This window comes from Bipolaris zeicola (genome assembly GCF_000523435.1).
Source record: "Bipolaris zeicola 26-R-13 unplaced genomic scaffold scaffold_92, whole genome shotgun sequence".
In the NCBI taxonomy this organism is placed as follows: Eukaryota; Fungi; Ascomycota; class Dothideomycetes; order Pleosporales; family Pleosporaceae; genus Bipolaris; species Bipolaris zeicola.
In genome coordinates this window covers 40,579-59,735 of record NW_006912141.1, presented here as the reverse complement: position 1 = coordinate 59,735, position 19,157 = coordinate 40,579, and the positions used below count along the sequence as shown (strand labels likewise).

The 19,157-nt window shown below is 52.2% G+C and overlaps 10 protein-coding genes across 10 annotated transcripts; 5 read left to right on the top strand and 5 right to left on the bottom strand.

Moving 5' to 3' along the window:
* Window positions 1–1,105: 1,105 nt before the first annotated feature.
* On the top strand, window positions 1,106–1,722 carry COCCADRAFT_37493 (uncharacterized protein; the record flags this gene model as incomplete). Its single annotated transcript, XM_007714912.1, has 2 exons — window positions 1,106–1,195; window positions 1,264–1,722. 2 exons carry the CDS (start codon window positions 1,106–1,108, stop codon window positions 1,720–1,722), a joined length of 549 nt encoding a protein of 182 aa, XP_007713102.1.
* A 523-nt stretch (window positions 1,723–2,245) lies between these two features.
* COCCADRAFT_98273 (uncharacterized protein) lies at window positions 2,246–2,395 on the bottom strand (the record flags this gene model as incomplete). Its single annotated transcript, XM_007714911.1, has 1 exon — window positions 2,246–2,395. A coding segment is annotated over one exon (150 nt), but the record flags the coding sequence as incomplete, so codon positions are not given.
* Window positions 2,396–2,493: 98 nt separating this feature from the next.
* COCCADRAFT_37492 (uncharacterized protein) lies at window positions 2,494–3,154 on the bottom strand (the record flags this gene model as incomplete). The annotated part of the gene is made up of 4 exons (XM_007714910.1): window positions 2,494–2,675; window positions 2,724–2,919; window positions 2,974–2,995; window positions 3,147–3,154. The coding sequence occupies 4 exons, from the start codon at window positions 3,152–3,154 to the stop codon at window positions 2,494–2,496; spliced, it is 408 nt and encodes a 135-aa protein (XP_007713100.1).
* A 236-nt stretch (window positions 3,155–3,390) lies between these two features.
* On the top strand, window positions 3,391–4,838 carry COCCADRAFT_37491 (uncharacterized protein; the record flags this gene model as incomplete). The annotated part of the gene is made up of 3 exons (XM_007714909.1): window positions 3,391–3,975; window positions 4,027–4,278; window positions 4,335–4,838. 3 exons carry the CDS (start codon window positions 3,391–3,393, stop codon window positions 4,836–4,838), a joined length of 1,341 nt encoding a protein of 446 aa, XP_007713099.1.
* A 363-nt stretch (window positions 4,839–5,201) lies between these two features.
* Window positions 5,202–5,978, top strand: COCCADRAFT_98317 (uncharacterized protein; the record flags this gene model as incomplete). Its single annotated transcript, XM_007714908.1, has 1 exon — window positions 5,202–5,978. The coding sequence occupies one exon, from the start codon at window positions 5,202–5,204 to the stop codon at window positions 5,976–5,978; it is 777 nt and encodes a 258-aa protein (XP_007713098.1).
* A 1,035-nt stretch (window positions 5,979–7,013) lies between these two features.
* On the top strand, window positions 7,014–8,568 carry COCCADRAFT_26921 (uncharacterized protein; the record flags this gene model as incomplete). The annotated part of the gene is made up of 4 exons (XM_007714899.1): window positions 7,014–7,470; window positions 7,540–7,934; window positions 7,970–8,532; window positions 8,565–8,568. The coding sequence occupies 4 exons, from the start codon at window positions 7,014–7,016 to the stop codon at window positions 8,566–8,568; spliced, it is 1,419 nt and encodes a 472-aa protein (XP_007713089.1).
* Window positions 8,569–8,753: 185 nt separating this feature from the next.
* On the bottom strand, window positions 8,754–9,686 carry COCCADRAFT_98312 (uncharacterized protein; the record flags this gene model as incomplete). The annotated part of the gene is made up of 1 exon (XM_007714907.1): window positions 8,754–9,686. The coding sequence occupies one exon, from the start codon at window positions 9,684–9,686 to the stop codon at window positions 8,754–8,756; it is 933 nt and encodes a 310-aa protein (XP_007713097.1).
* A 3,958-nt stretch (window positions 9,687–13,644) lies between these two features.
* On the bottom strand, window positions 13,645–14,646 carry COCCADRAFT_26919 (uncharacterized protein; the record flags this gene model as incomplete). Its single annotated transcript, XM_007714898.1, has 3 exons — window positions 13,645–13,967; window positions 14,026–14,363; window positions 14,435–14,646. 3 exons carry the CDS (start codon window positions 14,644–14,646, stop codon window positions 13,645–13,647), a joined length of 873 nt encoding a protein of 290 aa, XP_007713088.1.
* Window positions 14,647–15,110: 464 nt separating this feature from the next.
* COCCADRAFT_26918 (uncharacterized protein) lies at window positions 15,111–15,614 on the bottom strand (the record flags this gene model as incomplete). Its single annotated transcript, XM_007714897.1, has 1 exon — window positions 15,111–15,614. One exon carries the CDS (start codon window positions 15,612–15,614, stop codon window positions 15,111–15,113), a length of 504 nt encoding a protein of 167 aa, XP_007713087.1.
* Window positions 15,615–17,673: 2,059 nt separating this feature from the next.
* Window positions 17,674–18,039, top strand: COCCADRAFT_98311 (uncharacterized protein; the record flags this gene model as incomplete). The annotated part of the gene is made up of 1 exon (XM_007714906.1): window positions 17,674–18,039. The coding sequence occupies one exon, from the start codon at window positions 17,674–17,676 to the stop codon at window positions 18,037–18,039; it is 366 nt and encodes a 121-aa protein (XP_007713096.1).
* Between the last annotated feature and the right edge of the window lie 1,118 nt (window positions 18,040–19,157).

Below are 19,157 nucleotides of genomic sequence, written 5' to 3'. Positions count from 1 at the left end.
GCGCAAGGGAAAGAAACTGTGTGATAAGCCAAAGACGTTTTCAATCATGTGAGGTGCAAATGGCAGAGTAAGAGAAGATGTCGGAAGGCAAGGAAATCCTGCTTCTACTAATTTAGAACAGCATGGAGTTGCTATACCTGGTGTAAATCTCACGAGCCAGGGCAGCCAAGTACGCGCGGGACCAGGGATTTATGGGCCGACTTTTATCTGACGTCGCGCGCGGGTGGTCCGGCTTGGATTGGCCAGCGCGTTTTCCTTCGCCCTGTCTTTCACATGTCAAAAGACGAGACAGAGAGAGAGACAGACAGAGACAGAGCTCAAAGAACCCAGCCCCGAACACAACTTGCAGCGCTGCGACACGCAGCTCCTGAAAATATATTCAATTTGTGCAATATCGCTTCAAATATACAATTGGCCCGGGGATAAAAAGGGGGAACGAGCATGTGTAAGACCTACGGTGCAAGCGACAGGCTGCATCGGGGATTCTTGACTTTGGGCCCTGTGTAACAAATGGCTTGCATTCGTCACTCTAACACTTACGCATACGCATCGGCACTTCTCTATCTTACTCCTCTTTTCTCAACATTGCGCATGCGGATCCCGCGCCCACCCAAGGCAGTGGCAGCGAACAATGGAAGGTAGAGGGAAAAAAACCGGGGCGGCGAAAACACGGGCGTAAGGGGGGTTGTGCATTGGCCGTTGTTTTGGCATGCGCGTGGGCATCGAGTTACAGTAGCGGATACGAAGGGGGAGGTTGATAAAGAAATGATTTGACGGATTGGTGGTGGCCTATCGATAAGGGCACTTTCACATGCAACTGCACACCCGTACTCGTGCTCCCAGCTCCCACCACATCCGCACACAAGCCACGCCGTTTTTAGCAAGGTCCCGCCAACCAAAGCTCAGTCACATCATAGTAGCGGCTGGGTCATTATAATAAGGCGAAGAGAAACCCCTTTGCAGGTTTTGCTTCACTTTATTTGTTCCTCTCTCTCTTTCTCCATCCATCCATTCCGTTGCCCCCTCATTGCGGCTCAACAAGAACATAGCAGCAAGCCCCCCACCTTCACATCTCGTTCTACACGGAAACAAACTCCTCCAGCCAATGGCACCACACGCAACTGACGACGGCAACATGGCAACCAACGGCGTCCCTCTCACCAACGGCGACGTGCCCACCTCCAGAATCCTCTCGGTACGTCATACTACTGTCCCCAGTGCGCCACCATCCCACGCCACGCACACACACTAACACACCTTCAGCACCTGAACTCGTACCCCGTCGTGCACGACAGCGTCGAAACATTCAAGACACATCCCTACGGCGAGCGCGCCCTTACCCTTGCCAGCAACACGTACAACAACGTCGTCGCGCCCCTGCACCCCTACCTGCGCACCCCTTACTCCTACATCTCGCCCTACCTCGCCCGCGCCGACCAGCTCGGCGACAGCGGCCTTTCAACCCTCGAGTCGCACCTCCCCATCGTCAAGGAGGACACACAGAAGCTCAAGCAGTATGCCTACTCGCCTGTCAACTATGTCCATGGTGCCTGGCAGGATGAGTATAACAAGACGCATTATAACAATGGCGTCGTCAAGATGGGTGTTGCCGCCGTTAGCTTTGAGCTCAGGATGATTAGCGATGCTTGTGATGTTTTCCTTGCTTACCTTAACAAGGGCAAGGAGCAGGCCAAGAAGAAGACTGAGGAGGTTAAGCAGTAGAAAGTTTTTCTTACGACACCTTCTTCATCTTCTTCTTCTTTGTTTTTTCCAATCTCGGATTTTTCAAGTCTTTTATGGGCTTTGCGCGGTAGCTGGGCCTATTTCATGGGAAAAGCGAAAGCGTTTGGTTTTGAGAGTTTTTTTTCTCCATGTCGTTGGCGGTGACAGATCTTTGTTCGTCCATTTTGCTGGAGTGTGTGTATGTCCCATTTTTGGGTTGCAGGTAGATTGAGTAATAACTATGATATCCCTTTTCTGAGAGACTAGATGAAGATGCCCGAGGAAATGACATGGGTGTAATCGATACTTCGGACCTTTGCCTTGACACGATTCAAGCCTTCATCTGTCATCCCCATATGATAACGTTCGTTTGCATTGAACCTTAAAAGTCAGTCACAATACATAGTCTCATTGGTTCCGTAGCATCCTAGTATCGCATCATCGTAGAATCGTTCGATAGGGCAGTTGAAAAAACGAATAGGACATGGGCGTGGCACTACAACTATCAGCATCACCCAACGCATCACGTCAACACCCAACAACCTAAAATAACAAGGCCAATGTGGAAACTCATGTGCATTTCATGAAGTTCGTGAATTGAGCCGGATGCCGGATTTTTCATGCTTTGATTATCAAGCCGATATACACGCCATGATGCCAGGCCGGATTTTGGGGTCCTGTCATCTTATGATATCCACCGACATGCTCATGCACAATCTTCCGTGCCAAATCATGCCCATCTGCGCCCAGCCGTGACCAAAAAGGGAAAGCTTAGAACTGTAAGGGAGTGAAGAACCATCGGTTCTTTCCGGACTGGTATCGCTCCTCGAATGCTTTCTTGACGGTCTTCTTGGCCTCCTCCCGTTGCGAGACCTCCTTGAATGTGTCGGCAGAGATGACGCCCTTGAGGTTCTCGAGCTCAATGGTGTAGCGGGTGGGCATGATGTGAGTGTCTGCTACTGTTAGTACCTGCTCCTCCGACCAGCCTCACTTCCACATACAGTTGACCTGCTTGACGAAAGGCTTGACCTTGCTCTTCTTGGCCTGCTTGGTCTTTGACATGCGGCGGGTGACCTTGGATGGGTAGGTCTCGATACCGGCAACGAGGGCGTGGGGGAAGGGGTGCGACTTGGTGCCGTTGTCAAGGGGAGAAATGATCACACACTTCTTTCCGGCATAGCGGCCCCGGGTGATGATCTAGGCGGACTGTAAGTGAGTGTATTTGAGCGGATTCGAGCGATTCTAACGTACGACAACGCGTCCGACCTTGAGGCTAGAAATGATATGTTAGCAGCTGTTCTGTCGCATGTTGCAGATTTTCCCAGGTGCAGGCATTGGCGCCCCGGAACACGTGTAGACGAGCATCGCGGTGCGCCAACATGCATGCCGGGAGAAATCGTGCGTAGGTTCGAGGAGGCACTCACAACTTCATTGTGGCTGTCGTCCGGGTTAGTGATGGGATACTTGGTCGTGGAGTTTGAGGTTGTCGTCAAAGCCAAAAAGCGCTGTGGGCGGTCTCGCTAGATCTTTTGGCCGGTGCCGCCACGCTAACCTGGCTAGCGGCGCTGCTGGTTGGCTGGCCCCACCCTTGCCTCTAGAAATCTCGCAGACCCGCCAAAAGTTTCGCGACGGCGACTCTGGACGACCTGGACAGCGACGACAAGCACAATGAAGATCAAAGCCCTCAGCCGGTCCACTGCCTCGACACAGGCGCCTGGATCGAGTGTTTCCAAGGTCACTCGGAATCTCGATCCCAACCAGCACCCGTTCGAACGCGCGCGAGAATATACAAGAGCTCTCAATGCGACAAAAGTCGAGCGCATGTTTGCGCAACCTTTTCTAGGCAGTTTTGAGCCCGGACATGTCGATGGTGTATACTCTTTTGCAAAGGACCCGAACTCCCTCGAGCATTTCGCCAGTGGCAGCGGTGATGGCATTGTAAAAGTTTGGGACTTTACAAGCAGAGAAGAGAAATGGCAGGCACAAGCGCACGAGAACCTCGTCAAGGGCATGTGCTGGACACAGGACAAGAGGCTGATAACTTGCGGTTCTGATCGCCAAATCCAAATGTTCGAACCTTATGCCCAGCCATCTAGGTCGCCACCCAAAGCAACCTGGCACGGCAATTCAGCCTTTACATCCGTCACACACCATCGCTCGCTGCCCACCTTTGCTGCCGGTTCTAGCGTCATTTCCATATACGACACATCGAGAACTTCTGGAGCTCCAGTATCAAGCCTCGTATGGCCATCGGTAAGTTCTGTTTTCTGACCAAATGTATACCATGTACTAATTGTGCAAAAGGCCATCGATACCATTACAGATGTCAAGTTCAATCAGGTCGAAACCTCAATCCTAGCATCATGCGCCACAGACAGAGCAGTCATCCTATATGATGCACGCACAAACTCGCCTCTTCACCGCACTGTTCTTAACTTTGCCGCAAACTGCCTTTCCTGGAACCCAATGGAGGCTTACAACTTTGCTGTTGCCTCGGAAGATCACAACGGATACATTTTCGATATGCGAAACATGAAGCGGGCTCTGCAAGTCCTGGTAAGCCCTTTGTCCAACCTAACCTTCATCAGAAAGCATTCATTGACACCAAACAGAAAGGACATGTTGCGGCAGTCATGTCGATTGAGTTTTCGCCCACTGGCGAGGAACTCATCACTGGTAGCTATGACAAGACTATCCGATTATGGGAGCGCCAAAAAGGCCACTCTCGTGATACTTATCATACAAAGCGGATGCAGCGCGTCTTCTCCGTCGCCTGGAGTCCCGACAACAACTACGTCCTCAGTGGATCTGATGACGGCAATGTTCGCTTATGGCGCGCAAGGGCGTCCGAACGACGCGGCGTCAAGTCATTTGCCTTGCGACAAAAACTTCAATATGAAGAAGCACTCGTGGAGCGATACAAGCACATGCCAGAGATCAAGCGCATTCACAAGCACAGGCATCTTCCTAAGACAGTCAAGAAGGCTGGTGAGATCAAGAATGAGGAACTCAAGTCTCTTAAGAGGAAGGAAGAAAATGAAAGGAGACATACAAAGAAGGGCGAGGTCAGGCGGAGAGCTGAGCGTGAAAAGATGATCCTAGCGCGAGAGCAATAAGGTATCGAGAAGGCAATCGTATCACACTTTCTGCATAGCGTTGGCGTTTTGGTATTTTGCACGAGACTCGGGGGCCACATGATACCACATTGAATGCATACGGTATCTGAAAATAGATAAGAGTATATGGACAAATATGTTGGAATTTTGTATTGAATACTCAGATGCCTTTACCTAACGTGAATTTTAATACGAGGTCGCGTCAACCTACCCTAAGTACCCCGCTAAGGCACACCTGTGCACCAATGCGGCGATTGCAAACTTGTCAACAAAATCACGGTATGCCACTACTCCTCTTAAAAGAGATATCAAGTCATACAAAACAATCTGATCAACAGCTCTACTGTCCTTAACTTCTCAAAAATGGGAAGCGAACACTTAAAAACTGCATCTTGGTGGTTCTTCGACTTAGACGATACTCTCCACGAATTCCGCAAAGCATCTTCCTCTGCCGTCGACGCAACATTACACCTCATCATCCAACAACGAAGCGCCCAGAACATCACACCACAAAAAGACGCCATCACATTCGCCGACCTAAAAGCAGCATACTCCAAAGTCCTCAAAGAAACCACATCCTTCGCCTTCACAGACGGTAAAACAAGCCACGAGTATCGCGCCGACCGCTTTAAAAGCACACTGAAAACTCTCAATCTCTCCCTTACCCCAGAGCAAGTAACAGAAATACTCGACGTGTACGAAAAAACATTGATGCAACATCTAACCCTCAAACCCGGTACAATACCCCTACTCAAGTCACTCAAGCAACAAGGGAAACACGTAGCCATCGTTACCGAAGGCCCGCAAGATGCTCAGCAACGCACAGTTGCTGCGTTGGGCTTAGAACCGTATTTTGACCGTTTGATTACTACGAATGCGGTTGGGGTGGCGAAGGTGGATGGGTTGTTTGAGAGGGCACTGCAGACGCTGGGGGTTGAGGGGAGGGAGGTGGTTATGGTGGGGGATAGTTGGGATAGAGATGTGGTGCCTGCGGGGAAAGCGGGGATAAGGTGTGTTTGGTATGCGGAGGGGAGTGGGGAGGAGGAGAGGATTGTTGAGTTTGGGGGGGAGGGGGAGGAGAGGGTGGTTGTTGTGGATTCGTTGGGGAAGTTAAGGGGGACGGTTGAGGAAGAGAGGTGAGGAAGCAGAGTTATGTTGAACGCATTCTCATGTCTTGCTGCGTGTAGGTTGGAAAATGAGATAGGTTCGTGTGGTTTTGAAAGCGTGCTTGGTTGTATTGCTACGATATCGGCATCGGAGTCCAACTGATTTGCGAATGCTGACGGCAATCTTGAACGTACATAGCGCCTTTTACGTTCGAAAACATACGTTATCCTCAATGACTATTAATGACACTCCTCTGAGAAATGTGTGTTGTGCCATGTGAATCTGTCAGCAAATCAAGGTTCTTAGAATTCATATATTTTTCTCTTTTTCCACTTATGCACCTAAAGTCTTGTGTTTTTAAGACTCGGATACTCTTCTTCATTTTGAGCCTCTGGGATACTCGGTGCATAAGCGAGAGAAGGGTGGCGGTCGAGGTGAGGTTTCGAAATGATTAGTATTTGGCAATGCGATATATCACACAAGACACAGAGTGAGGACACGATACCAGCTATTTCTCACTTTGAATTTCAACTGATTGTAATGTAAGGATATGGTACGCCTGAGACTAGTACTGCAAACGCAATGCTGAGGACCGTGCGGCGAGAACAAGCGAAGTGCACGACGACGTGGAAACCAAATCCGGATAGCAGTGTAACACAGCACACATTCTTATTCGAGAATAGTACAGAGGAACACTAAGCTTTATCAAATCCGAAGTATTAATCTAAGACCTGCATACCAGCTCGCCACACAGCCAGCCTTTGCACAAAAGCATGGCTTTGGTTACGGCACCCCGCTATGTCGGCGTGCAGTTTGCGTTCCTTCTTCAGCCTCTCGGGACTAGGATGCAGGACACTGCCTATGAACCCGTACATCGTCTGGGATTCATGCATCTAAGCAAAGACAAGGATAGATAAGTAGCACGGTTAAGATCCAACCGGAAAAGTGATTAGTCACTGTCCGCATAACTTGAGGAATGGTTCTCTTATCTCCTGCACCTGCCATGCTACCCTTTCTTTCTCCCTTGTGTTCCTTAACCCGAACTGCAGGTGTCCCTCATCAACCCCCATGATTTTCATCCCCATTATCGTCTGGCTATTATGCGCCGTGCATAGGTCATTGGCAAATTCGGATGATCTGAAGCAAGTCGTCTTAGAGTTGCACCCACTACTATCGAAGGATGCTGTTATCACATTCCCTTGGGATGCGCGCTGGGACGATTTACAAGTTCGCGGGTCTTCTCCACGCATTTCCCCAAACTACAATGTAGTCGTCGAAGTAGCAACCGAAACCGATGTGCAGACAATAGTTTCCCTTGCTAATCGGTTCAATGTCCCGTTCTTGGCTATCTCTGGTGGGCACGGGTGGACTACGACGCTGAATGAGCTACCATATGGCATTCAAATCAACATGAGAAAGCTCAATACCACGACGCTCAGCGAGGATGGAAAGACGGCAATAGTTGGCGGTGGTACAAAGCAGTACGAGATAACCCGTTCTCTATTCGCCTTGGGCAAATACGCCGGTAGGTATAATCCAGTGTTTTGATATCTTGGTCAAGTGGTTTGGTAAGCTAATCGAAAACTGCTGATAGTCACTGGACTTTCGAATTGTGTTTCAGTAGCAGGTCCATTATTAGGGGGCGGCCACAGCCTACTCCAAGGTCAATATGGCTACTCTGTCGATGGTCTTGTTTCTGCACGAGTAGTCCTAGCCAATAGCGAAGTTGTTGAAGCCTCTCGAACCAAGAATGCCGACCTATTCTGGGCACTGCAAGGAGCCGGTCACAACTTTGGCATCGTTACTAGCCTTGAAGTAAAGACTTACGATGTCCCATCCGACTGGACGGTTTATACTCTGATTTTCTCATCGGAGAAAGTTGAGGCGTTATTCAGTTTAATCAACGACTTTGAGGATTCAACGGAGCGTCCGGCAAAACTGGCACTAACCGGAGTGTTTATAAGACTTCCCGCTGTCGACCCAATCAACGTAGGTTATATTCTAATATTATGAAGATGGCGTAGCTAACTGCTCCTAAGCCTGTTGTCTTATACACTATCGCATATGAGGGTTCACAAGCACAGGCTGAGCCATATGCTGCACGTTTCATAGCTCTTGGCCCGATCTTTACCAAGGTCGATATTGTTAACTATGTCGAGCTATATACAGTGACTGGAAACAATCTCACCAGTCAAGCCTGTACATCGAATGAAAACGTTCTAGGAGCTGGTGTTTCATTGCCTGCTTGGGACATCCAGGGTGTTCGCAAAGCCTTTACGATATTCGGAGAATACACAGCTGATCCCCGTTTCAATACTTCCATCACGCTTATGGAGAACTACGGAATGCAGGGAGTACGCGCTATTGACCCCGACTCAACTGCTTTGGCGCCTGAGGAGCGCGAACTACCCATCCTTGCGAGCGCAGTGATTTGGTGGGCTGGTGAAGACAAGGAAACAACAAAGGTTGCTGAGAGTCATATACATGCAATGCGCAATGCTCTTTACAGGGGCGTCGACGAAGATAGTAGCAAGAAGCGACACTGCTACGTCAACTATGCAAGTGGAGACGAGTCAAAGCCCGAGGTGTATGGATACAATGCTAGACTTGAGAGGCTAGCTAAATTGAAGAGTGAGTGGGACCCAGAGAACAAATTCAAATACTACAATCCTATAGTGTAGATAGCACAATTATTCATCACGAAAGAGATGTTTATCACAAAAAATACACACATTACTGAAGTCCAAAAGATACTGAATTGATATACCTCCAAACTGGCGCCAGTGCTGAGAAAAAAACGTCCCATGGCTATCCAAGCCACTTCTCAACGGCAGCATTATCGGGATATGATATGCTCCCTTCCTCCATCCCAGGATCCTTTGGCTCTGGGGGCCAAATCCTCTCGCACTCCTCCAAGTGCCTCGCGATTGCGTCCTCAGTCAGTTCTACTGACCTCGGCATCGCCTCCTCCTCCTCTCCCTCCTCCAACTCCATTCCACCGCGTGGCTCAAAAGCCTTCGCGGCATGATGAAGCTGCGCCACCGAGGCCCCTTCGGCCCCCTCCACCTCCACCCTCTCAAACCCCCTCGTCGTCACCACCTCACTCTTCTCCCCAAACCCCCTCGAAAACCTCTCCTCTCCCAACTTCCACACATGTACCTCACCTCTTCCCAACCCCGCTTCAACCTCCTCCACAGTATGCTTACTAGCAGTGACTGTCACCCCCTTCCACAACGCCTCTCTCGTCGCCCTCTCCCCGGCGACACTCTCTTCATTCATAAACAACCCCCTTTCATTACACGCCTGGCCCACACCAAGCCACTCCTTCTCCTCTAGCATAAACAGCCGAGCCAACCGCTCCGGCTCCCGACACACAAAATGAAGCGACCGCGCCGCCAGCAGCGCATCTCCCAGCACGCTCCAAACGTCCGTCCATGTGATAGTTAATGAAGCGGATTTTGATGCGTGAATGATGACTTGTGAAGTCATCTTTTCGCCGTCGAGCAGGAGGGTTTCCCAGTCTGACGGACCCCATATGGGGTAAGGGGTTGGAGAGAGAGAGGAGAGCGCTGTGGCCTGCATTTCCTTTGAGGTGAGGAGATGGGGGAGTGGAGGAGAGATGGAAGTGACGTCGAATTCTGCTTCGTTGAACTCGACGGTGCTGGTGGTGGGGAGGCTTTTCAGCCAGATTTGCTCGCGGAGCTCCTTTGGGAGCTTTGGGAAGAGGGTGAAGGAAGGCATGGTGATTATGATGATGGTGATGATGCTTTTTGACCGCTGGTGATGATGTGGTGATGAAGAAAGACTTGGTCAAGATGATGGTGTGTGATGAAGATGTTCACGACTGCCTGAGGAAGACAGAGGGAGATGGGCCTGTATTTAAATGACTCTGATGTCGGCTGTCAGAGAACCAAAGTTTGGTTTGAGGGAGTATTTTATCTTGAAGGCAGCTGTATTGCTTATAGGATTTTGGTTGTAATCTCTCTTCAAGTCTTTGGTTCGCCCTATTAGTGAACGCTTGAGCGTAATTCACTACATTGCATTCGTCTAGCTCTTGATACTAATCTAGATTTTATTCACTATAGGAGACCAAATTGTCATCGTTTTACTAGAAAGTGCTTCTTTAGGGGTTTAAAGGTGAAAGTAACTGGAAGTAAGTTCACTGGTCAGCTATTATCGATTCTTATATATACTACACTGTAACCACGTCTTCAGAATGACTAATACTACTTCAATAATCTAATTGTATCTTTTACATACTGGCAGTTGCTCATTCGCTACATTCCTTTCGCTTAGACTACATAGCACAAATGGAAGCACAGTAGATATAGCTGCTAATCTGCCAGCATCACCACTGTATATTCGTCTGCCTATTTATAAGACATATATTTCAACAAGGAAAAGACCCAGCTAACATATGACTCAATCGATAAATACCTCAAGAGACAGGACAAGGTGGATTGGTATCACACGTCTTGCTATTCGTTCTTGCTGCTCATGTCCCCTACTAGACTGATTGTCTGTCACTTGTCTGTACTAGATACATCGATTCAGTCATAAATCTCCGACACGTGTACCACGTCTCTACAACCTATACGAAAAAAAAAACACATTTACAAAACAACTCTTGCACAAGCAATTGCAACGTTGCATCTACCACACTTGCAGATTCAACTCAACAACACGTGAAATAAACTCCATCGCGAATAATAATCTTACTAGTTGTACAAATCTATTCCACTGTAATCCGCTACGCACGCTCAACCTTCCCCAAATCTCAAATCATACCCGCCGCACGTGATCATATCAGTTCGTCCGTCGTTCAGTCCATACATCTTCTTACCATATTCTGTTCGCCGTTCTAAATCACCCGGCCGCCGCCAACAGCCCCCCCTAGCAAACAAAAAAACACAGGCCAACCTAATTCCCCCTCACCCCTCCCCAACAACAACCCTTGTTCAACGTGTCGCTCCGCAAATGACAGTAAGATCCGCGACAAGCAAGTATTAGAAGCATGATCACGAACAGGGCTACGCAAAGGAAAATTTGACCGAAAGAAAGAAAAAGGGTAAAAACGGGGGACAATCCCAAATGCAGGTTCAACTTTTCACACACCTCGCTGACCGAAGAAGCTCCCCCCTTGCAACCCCTTCCCCTCCAATCCAATCCCAGCCCATCCCGCTCCCTCCCTCCACCTCGCCAAACACTCAAACTAAGCTTTCGTATACGTATATGTAGGTGTGTAGCTTTTTTAAACAAAAAAATGCAGGGTCACCCACTCACCCATACTCACCCCCCCCCTCCCCCATGCAAGGCAAAAAAAGCGTTTAAAAAAACGTGACATAGTAAACCGAAACTATATACGTTCTTTCGCTCCATTTTGGTAAGTAAATGCAAAGCCGGGCCGCAACGACGCACGTCAATTACTCGGCAGATTATCGCTGTGTAAAGTAAAGTAGTAAGAGTATGTAAGTACTAAGTGGTAGAAAAGGCGGGCGCCAGAATGTAAGACGGGGCGAAGGAAGGAAGGGTGCGCCCGCTGCTCTCTCCCCCCTAATTTACTTCTACACAAGTTCCCCCGTTCATTCGTATAAACAAAATCGCGGGTTCTGTGTGTGTGTGTGTGTGTGTGTGTGTGTGTGTGTGTAGATTTTGCGACAACCAGTGTTTCATGTGCATCATGTGTTCGCAGGGCCCTAGATTTGCCTAGGGTTTTTTTCTTGGGTAATACTAGGGAAGGGAAGGGGGGGGAGAGGGCTTGCTAGATACTACGGTACAATCGGAAACGAAACGGGGCTTGGCGACTTGTTTCTTTCTTGCCTTTTACCCCCCAGTACATTTGAAGTAAGTACATACAGTTTGTGTCGTGTGTCTCCCAAAGCAAAACAATAATAGCGCACGTGAGATGTTTTTTTTCTTCAGGGTTTGGAGATACAGACTTTATTGTCTAACCCATCTGTCATTTGAAATCTCGATCTATTGTTTTCTTCCCTTACTCCCCTCCCAGCCGAACATTTTTACTAGCTTTGTTTGATTCGGAGTGGGGAAAATTTAATGGGAACAGAAACTTTTTTTTTTCAAACCCTTCTTCTTTTTTTGCTTCTCGGGTTTTTTTCTTTGCAACGCAACGGAAAAAGCCGGCTTAATTCTGATGACCCCATTAATGTCGACAATACGAGTCGCGAGAACGAAATAATGGCACTGCGTAAAGTAGAGCCGAGGATGTATTTTTTCCCGAGAGCAAAAAAAAGGACCCCGCAAAAAGCCCTGCTCCCCATGCCATGCAAATCCATACGTATTGTACCACATGTCCCCAATATTCCATGATGTTGATACTCCGTAACATCCACAACGTCATACGCCTGGTACCCATCGAGAAACGCACCGGGTCCGATACACGAGAGCAGCACGTCCAAGTTGCTAGTTCGTTGTAAGTCGAACCAAGCGCCCAGTATCGGTGGTTCACCCTTCTCAATAAGCACCGCGTCGGATGCGGGGGTTTGCAAGCGCAAGGACGTAATTAGTGACACTGGGATGTGGGCATCCAGTTCGTTCAAGCTGATGCGATGGTTTGGTTAGGGGGCAACATGGCGTGTGCGTGTACCATGGTTCGCAGGATGCGAACGGCAGCCACTCAAGACGACTACACGGACAGCAACTTCGCATCACTAAAGACGCTAGTTTTACCGTTAACCGCGCACACGTACCAGGCGCGACTGGTCTCGGCCCGCAATGCATGCAGAGATTTTCGTGATAGATCAGCCCATTTTCCCAACCCCCCCAGCCCACACCGGGATAACTGGTCGAGCGCGTTTGATGCTGGGTATGTATCTTCGGATGGTTGGAGAAGCCGGGTGATGTTTTGCGTGCGGACCACGGCTGACGCGTGGCTGGTAGTCGCTATGGATGTTTGCTTACACGCAGGGTGGGCCTGAGCGTCATGATTTGTTCAATCTGGTGTCTAGTCCGATGGGATAGCCATTGGCTACAAAACCTACCAGAACTATCTCGGCAGGAGCCTGTTATTGCTTGCCCTCGGATACGCAGGTAAGACCGACCACGCCTGGGCTATGATCAAACTAGGCTAAAAAGCTCCCATCAGGACAAAAAGTGGATGCTCTACAAGGCAGAGTTTCGGGCTAAGTGCCTCAAGATGCCATAACATTTATTGTGCTCAGATGGATCGTCCCGAGTGCACGTATGTAAAGCGATGGCCGCGATTTAGCCAGCCGCCCATACCACCTTGTCGGATAAAAACCATTGACGTTCCGAGTCAAGCGAATTCCAAAAAGCATGCTATACGGCACCATGTCATCAAGCTATGGCATGATTACGGTTCGGCGTGCAAAGGTCACTTGGCAGCCGGCGCAGAAAGCGTCCTAGGATGAGTTCATGAGCAAAGGAATTAATTACCCGTTGGGGCAGAGCTGGCCATGTGATACTGGGCCGTGCCAATATGCTCAGAGCGATTTTTTTTCATAACCGCGATTCGAATCGAGACATGTACATTATTACATTGTCTACGGGCTGATGTGGATGGTTGAGAGGTTGCAAATAGAGACGGCGGCAGGCTAAATACACTGTCGAACCCAAAAGCAGTCTATGCATGATTGCGCTCAGACAACATGTTCTTAGAACAGCGGTGTCGTCTGATATAGGGCGTCTCGAAGAAGCTACATGACGAACATCGAGTATTGCGTCAGCCACAATTAGCATTGAAGGGAGGAGGCGCAATCGAAATGACATAGCCTCCAGGCTGCAGCACGCCCTGTAGCTGGGGCGGGACGCCAAGGCGATGCATGTAAAGCACGTCGGGCGGATCATGCAAAGGCTTGGTGACAAGCGGCTCTGCTGCTGGTGCTGCTGCGACATGGCCGCATGCTTTTTTGGCAGCCGTTATAATGCTGCGTGTAGACCGAGGCCGACGTTGCCGGACCAGTTTGTCACGACGCAAGGGAGAGGCGCAGCGGGCTAGTGCCGGAGCCGTGGTCAATGGACTATTGAAGGTTTGGGTAGAGTGCTCTACACCTAGAGTAGTAGATTCGCGCGAACAATGAATGAGTTGGAAAAAAACAAAAACCAAAGCCGAGAAGAGCGGTGAAGGGGTTGGCAGTAGGGCGGGAAACAGCTCGAGCGAACAATGAACCCCTCACTTGGGAATTGTCTATTTGTTGAACTTTGTTGAGGCCGTCGAAGAGCAGGTGGAGTGGACGCGAGCAGTATGCGAGACCGGTGAAGCCGAGAGCCGACCAATCACGCGGCCGCATCGCACCCCACGAGCTGCACGGCGCCGTCGTGGCTAGCCTGCTCCGTCCACTTCCCGATAACGGCTCTACTGGGCTTCCTGACGTGGCCGGTGGTGATTGGCAGCCCCGACGCCTATCTGAGCAGTCGAACGAGCATGCGCCGCTGATCCAGCTGCTTCTTAGAGGCATCGTTGCGTGCCAGAGGAGAGAAAAAATGCCATTCTTGCCATGTACAATACTTACATGTCCATGCCGGATGCTCCACGTCTGCGCTCGACTCGTGCGCCGTAGAGCGCGGACGCGAGGGGGTCGGTGCGACTGCATGCGAAGACGCCCGCTCCAGCGTCTTCCATCGGGTCCGCTATTGGCATGCTGGTTGGAGGGGGCGTCGCCTTAGCTGCCACCACGCAGGGTTCCCTTACATCACACGCATATGCAGGCGCGGCTCGCTGCATATGAGCTCTGGCCCGTCAAAGTCCAAGTGGCTGCATCGCGGGATTGCCTCACGCTGCAGGAACGTTGGTGCGGGATAGAGGCAGAGATGGAGGTGGTCAGAGATGGCGGCAGCGAGAGCTTAGTCGACTGTCCTTTTTTGCCTTGAGCTCCTCGTCGCTGGCTCTGCCGTCTCTCCAGGCGGCGGCGCAGGCGAGAGTGGACTGCGGCCGTGGCAAAGACCAATTCGGGGTGAGTACGCGACATCCGAGCCCAGATTGCGCTTTAATTATTGCCAGTTGGACAGGAATGGACACAGACCCCACTGCACGAGAACGCGATGCTCTCGATGACCAAAGGCTGATACATTCCTACAGCACACAAGGGCGCCCGTGCCATGAACCCTGTCTGAGAGTATTGGAAAATAGAAGCTTCGTCATGTGCTGAGATGATGCAGTGGCCTGACTCGGACCCCGTCTTCCATCGGTCAACTGCAGTATCTATTCTGGCCAGCTTGGTGGTGGAGGTGGAGGGACTGCAAGTAGTAGCAAGTAGCAAGTGCCAGGTAGGAGGTAGACACGGACGCCCGCCTTTCTCCACGATCCGCTCCCTCCCACATCGCGCCGGCTGCGCTGCACTGCACGTTTATTTCCACCGGTGCATATCTGCTACACGCCCTAGCCCACGAGGCCGCCGTGTGACTGCGACCATTAAAGGTCATCGTCCACACCTCTCTTCGACTGCAAGTCTTTGTGTGTACACAGTGATACAGCCCGGGTCGCTTGAGCGCTTCTGCCATACCTCTTGCCTCTAGTGCCCCCCTCACACACACACTGCCAACCGTACTACGGTACTGTAGTCGAGTTCCTGGACTTGGCTGTTTCCCACCCAGCCCCCGACCGTGGTTGGCACCAAGTAATGATGCCATCGGTTCCCCGGTCACGTTTTGTCTGATGATGCCATCAAGTCGTGGTACGGCGTGGGTCAGCATGTTGCTCTCGACCAAACTTTTGAAGTGAGCGCATGCTCAAGCATCACGTCGACACAGAGTTGGCAGCAAGTAAAGGGCACGGCTGTAGTATGATGTTGCAGCTAGCCACGACACGGATGCGAACTCTTAGTTTGGCGCCTGAGGCGATAAGTTGGGCTGAGGAGGTGCCAACTGTCAAAGTGTGTGAGTGCATGGCCGTGGCCTGCTTGTTCCAGAGGATCGAGGCTGGCACCGTTCGCATGGTTGCAACAGGGATAGAGGCGGACTCTCCCGTGCGCCGTGCTACGAGTCCCGTGATGCACGGGGATGCAAAAGCCCTTGCTCGTCTTTTTTGAACATTGTGGCCCATGGTGGCGCCCTTGTCGGTATTGCTATGATCTGGGCTCTTGTTTCAGCTGGTCGAAAGGAATGGCCTTGTGATACGGCAACAACGCCTTGCCCGAGGTGCCGGGCCTAGACATCCCGAGTGCGAGACACAGCCATGGATATTGAGTTGCACTCTGGGAGGTGGGTAGTGCGGGTGGCTGTTGAGGGCGAGGTGAGAAAGCGTGACCATGGCTTGGCTTACCCATATGCGGCTAGCACGGCCAGCGCATCTACTCACCGCAACTAACGGACGCCCTATCAAACCTTGCGGCGTCCACATCCAACGTCAAGCCCGTGTTACAGTCGGCACGTTTGTCAGTCGACTTTGCTGTCGAGTGGATGGCTTTGGAGCATTCAAGGACCAGCGGCCATGGACGCGAGTGCCGCGGCGCTTGCAGTCGCGGCGCTGGATGGCTCGGCTGTGACCCTCTGGTGGCCATTGTCCGCTGACATGACATGGCCGTCGTACACTGTCGAGTTTCCACGTTGCACACGCTTCACATGCTTCGCTTCATGGGCGTGGATACCCACTCGACGGGTCGAGTGGATGCCCTCGTGGGGAACAGATGGCCGCTGGTCTGCCTCTGGCCTGGCTGCTGCCCCCATCAAGCATGTCGACTAGCCAGCCAATGACGTGGGGCGTGGCCAATGCCCAGCGATAGGTGGCCGGCTAGCTTGCACGGCCTACCGTCCGTCTATCCCGTTCACTGTCGGGCGCATCCCTGCAAAGTACTGGATAGAGGGCATTTAGCCTGTGGAGGGAATGACATCCATCTATGAGACGAGGGCCTTTGCAAATTGGGCAGGCCAGATTGCTCCGTCTCACCATGTATGTACAGTAGCGGTGGTGGTGTGGTTATGGGAAGGGGTGAGGGAGGGGAGGGGAGGGGAGAGGATGACGAGCATCGTCAGCAGATGAGGGTGCCGCGGCAGTTGATTGTGTTTCAGAAGGAACGTGGCTGTCCGGCAGTGCAGTGCAGCGGCGTGCAGTCAAGGTCAGTGCAAGCAAGCAAGCATCTTTTTCTTTTCTTGTTGCTGTCTGCTTTTTGGTGCCATTGTGCAATGTTTGGCTCTGACTCGCAGGCGCGCAAATCATACGTAGCAGGTGGGCGGAAGGCGCAGCACCGACTGCCGACAGAGGCATGCACACTACGGACCAGAGGGAGAGTCGAGTCGAGTAGCAGTCGGGTAGGGTGATTTGAAGCTCCAACGTTTGAACTGTGCGCTTTCGGACTTTCAGTTGTTGGGACCTGTGTGTGGCCTGCGCTCCGCAATTACACGGTCCGGCGCCGCTTAGTCAAGGCGGGCGGTTGCAACGACTGTTCCCTATCAATTGACCTAGTGTGGCCGCGGTGCGCGTTCGAATATCTCCGGCAGCGCTCAGTGGCCGCTGGATTCAGCCGTGTTATCCCCATCGGGAGGGCAGCCGATGCCTCAGGAAGCGACGCTGGCGAGGAAAAAGTAGGCGCCCGCTAAATTTGGAGCGCGACACCCTTGCGCGCCAGGCCGGCCGTGAGAGGATGGGCATTGTGGGAGTGGGGAAGGGTGGTGGAGGAGGGAGGTCGAGCTGCGAGGGCCAGGCCGCGTCTTGGAGGGCAGTGGGTGGGCGTGAGGGAGGGGGCCGGCCAGCGCAGCGCAGTGGCAGAACCAAGGGATCTGCTGGTGTACATGGGATCTGTCGTGGCCGCCGTGGATGCCATTGTGTGGTAGACGAGTGCTACGCTCGCTTGCGTGCATAATCGTCGCGGTATGGGCGGGCAGGCCTGTCCCTGTCAGCAGCCCTCTCTCCACCCCAGCGCCCGTGTCAACCGCACCGCCGGCGGATCAGCCCAGTCAGCACGCAGGCGACATGATGGCCGCCGCCGTCCGTGCATGGCGGGCGGGCGAGCGAGCGAAACGGCCTGCCTCTCTCTGTTCTGCTCTGCTCTGCTCTGACGGGATTGCTGCTGTTGCTGCTGGCAGGCCCATGCCCAGCCCAGCCCAGCCCATGCCCATCCATGCCCATGTCCATGCCCATGCCATGGTGCCCTTCACGCTGTCCCCACCAAGCCCGATGTGAATTTAGATTGTGTGCTCGCAGCGGCTCGTGTGTGTGGTGGACGGGGTGTGTGGTATGTCTGTGTGTAGGTAGTCGTAGCAGCAAGCAGCAAGCAGCAAGCAGCAGCAGCAGTAAGTATGTGTGCTGCTGCTATTGCTGCCAGGCCATGCCATCCATCCATCCATCCATCCATTGATGCTGCTGTCGTCGTTGCTGGCTGCTAATTGCTGCACCGAGTCCCGCCCCATCCCCAGGCCATCCATCCATCTCCACCTCCCGTCCAGCGGCCGTCATCTCTAGCCACTGTATGTACAATACTGTCCTGCCTGCCTACCTGCCTGTCCCGTACCGCCCTCCGCCTGCATCTCTTGCCCACGCACCCGTCTTCCCCCCCTTCTGCATCACCAGCTGCTGGAGCCGCCGGCGCTGCAAATTCGCTCCGGCCCGTCGACGCAGCTACAGCGACAGCCTGCTCACCCGGAACAACTTGTCAGCGACGCCCGTCGTGCACTGATCCCGTCCAAAGCATTGGACGCGCCGTCTCCAGAGAAAGCGGCCACTTTGCATCAGACTGCTCTGCGGCGCGTGCGCTGCTCGCCTGTCCACCTCTGCCTCTTAGCTGCGGCCTGCCTGCTGTCGAGCGCTGCAGAGAATCCTGCAGCATTACCGACGAGAACGACTTCCTTCTCCACACCCACCACAACCCTCCTACCCTCGCCATTGTCTCGCAGTCTTCGCGTTTGCTCGTTGAAGAAGTGGTGAGTATACGCCCTTTGCTCTCTGCCTTCCGCCCACCTGGCTGCTCCGCCCCCCCCTCCCCTCCCCCCCCAAGACTCTTGCTAGCCGGACTCGCCACCTGCGTTTCCCGTGCACTCGCCTATCGGTCGCCTTGTCTGGTTGGGCCAGCACTAGCTAGCATCAAAGGGCACATCCCAACCACCTCCGCCTCAATACCTCCGCCTCCCCACCGCAGTCTGCGAAGAAGCCCTTCGCTCGCTCTGGCTGTTCCACCTCCCCCCTTCCCTCTATAGACTGTCGTTTTGCCGCCTGCACAGAGCTCTCTTGCTCTCCTGCCCTTGAGTGTCGGCCAGTCCACCAGTGCTGACGCGTGTGTGCGCGCAGTAGTCTTTTCCCTACGC